Source organism: Saccostrea echinata, unplaced genomic scaffold, assembly GCF_033153115.1.
Source record: "Saccostrea echinata isolate AGI-Se365-2 ecotype Australia unplaced genomic scaffold, CSIRO_AGI_Sech_v1 ptg000002l, whole genome shotgun sequence".
NCBI lineage: Eukaryota > Metazoa > Mollusca > Bivalvia > Ostreida > Ostreidae > Saccostrea > Saccostrea echinata.
Window position 1 is genome coordinate 22,697,317 of NW_026889751.1, and position 1,928 is coordinate 22,699,244.

General features: G+C 35.2%; 1 protein-coding gene across 1 annotated transcript; it reads right to left on the reverse strand.

Annotated features, from left to right (window-relative positions):
• Positions 1 to 596: 596 nt before the first annotated feature.
• Positions 597 to 1,698, reverse strand: LOC133201628 (uncharacterized). The gene is made up of 2 exons (XM_061337421.1): positions 1,444 to 1,698; positions 597 to 1,323 (listed from the first exon to the last, which is right to left on the reverse strand). The coding sequence occupies exons 1-2, from the start codon at positions 1,642 to 1,644 to the stop codon at positions 964 to 966; spliced, it is 561 nt and encodes a 186-aa protein (XP_061193405.1). The 5' UTR covers positions 1,645 to 1,698; the 3' UTR covers positions 597 to 963.
• Positions 1,699 to 1,928: the final 230 nt, after the last annotated feature.

Sequence of the window (1,928 nt, forward strand, 5' to 3'; positions counted from 1 at the left end):
TTATTCAGTAAAATACTCAGCTAGAGAAAACTGCGTTCAAAAGATCAAATATCAAAATCTATTCAAAAGATCATACATCAAATCTATTCAAATTATAATAAATACACATCATGTGACAGATAATGACATGTGCATGTATTTTAAGCACATATATGTATATCTTCTATATCTTCTGAAATTTTATATCATTTTTCCATATTGCATGGAAAAAGTAATAGATACCATGTAGATTCCTTTAAATTTCCCACCACGTAATACCTGATTTAGTAAAGGCAGATACAAGGTGTATTTTTATTCTTTACATAATGTAAGTCCACTCAGTGATTGTGCTTCTGCAACACTAAATATAGCTCCTGTTTCCGTTTATTTCATAGGATAACAAATGACGCCCGTTTCTATTTTTGGCAATTAAAATTGCTTGCTAATTGCAACTTTTTAGGGACACTATATTATTCAAGTTCTAAATTAAAAAATTAAAATGATGTCATCGTTGTTTTAAAATTACTATGCGTATTGCTCTGTTTCCCATTAGCCCTTGTCTTGATGTGTTATATCTTTGACAACTAATAATGCTTAAGAAAACAAAGATCTACAACTCTTGCTCATTATACAGTTTTATTCAATAACAAGCATAAGCTACATGTATATGAACATAATAAAATGAAACATTAAAGCATTGCATGAATGTCATTTCATCCAATTACAATATAATCATTGTAATGTTTTCTCTTTATTACGCTTAGTCTCTCACTACTTAGTGCTGAATTGATAGACTTAACTGCTACAGAGTCTATTCTGGTGTAAGCACAGAAGGAGGATCTAGAGAGACGTGCAGCAGATTGTTCTTCTAGGGCCTCGAACGCTGACCATATCCACAACCTGGAAGACTTGACGTTCTTACGAGGAGTTTATTCATTAGTGGTGCACGAACCACTTTATTATAAGTCAATGATAGTCATCATTTCAGCGACCCAGAACTCTTTTGAGAATGTTGACCTTCCTTTTGTTGTGTCTGATACTCGCCATTACGGCACTATGAAAAGTTTCCTGCACACCAGACCCGGATTTTGCGGAGCATTCTACATAAACATCGGCACCAATTGTTCTGGCCAGAGTAAGGCCTTCAGTGGTAGAAATGTGTCCAGAATGTCCATTCTTTTTTAGGTCTCCTTGTGTACCAACAAGGACGATAGGGACGTGCTTTCCAAGTGCTTTGATTTTTGGAACCCAGAAATTGAGCACACTGTCCATGGAGTCATCATCAACGAGGCTGAAGCAAACAATGTAGGTATCTGGTGTTGTTAGAGAAGATAAGTCTTCATGCTGTAATACAGAAAATTAAAAGAAATATGAATTTGCATTCAAATCCGAGTTTGAATAAAATAATAAAATGATAAATGATATTATTAACTTCTAATAGATATTTTGTTTTGTTCAGCTTACCTCTCCAGCAATATCTAAGACGTTCACGTTGTAAGTATCCCCGTTTGCGGACAATTTCGTGGTGTAATCGTCCTTAAGGGTAGCGACATATTCCTGGTTAAATTGTCCATTGACAAATTTCTTAATCAGACTTGATTTGCCAACAAAACCATCACCAACCACTATAAATTGCACTGATTTCTGCATTGTAACAACCATCATAACGTTCCTTGCTGATTTTAAAGTTTCTTGTTACCGGGAAAATGAACGAGTGATCTACTGGCAATTCACCTCGTGCTTAGAGCCTTATATATATAATCTTCCCACAGGTGACGCAGACTTTGCATTATTTCCTTGTTAACTGGACCGTGACCATCACACCAAAACATTCTAATTTTACGTTGAGTCATGTTACACTTAAAAACATCCCAGGATTTAACCATACATCCTTGCAGCGTTTTAAATTTCCCAAGTATTGACTTAACCTAGGAAATATCCATTGCAGG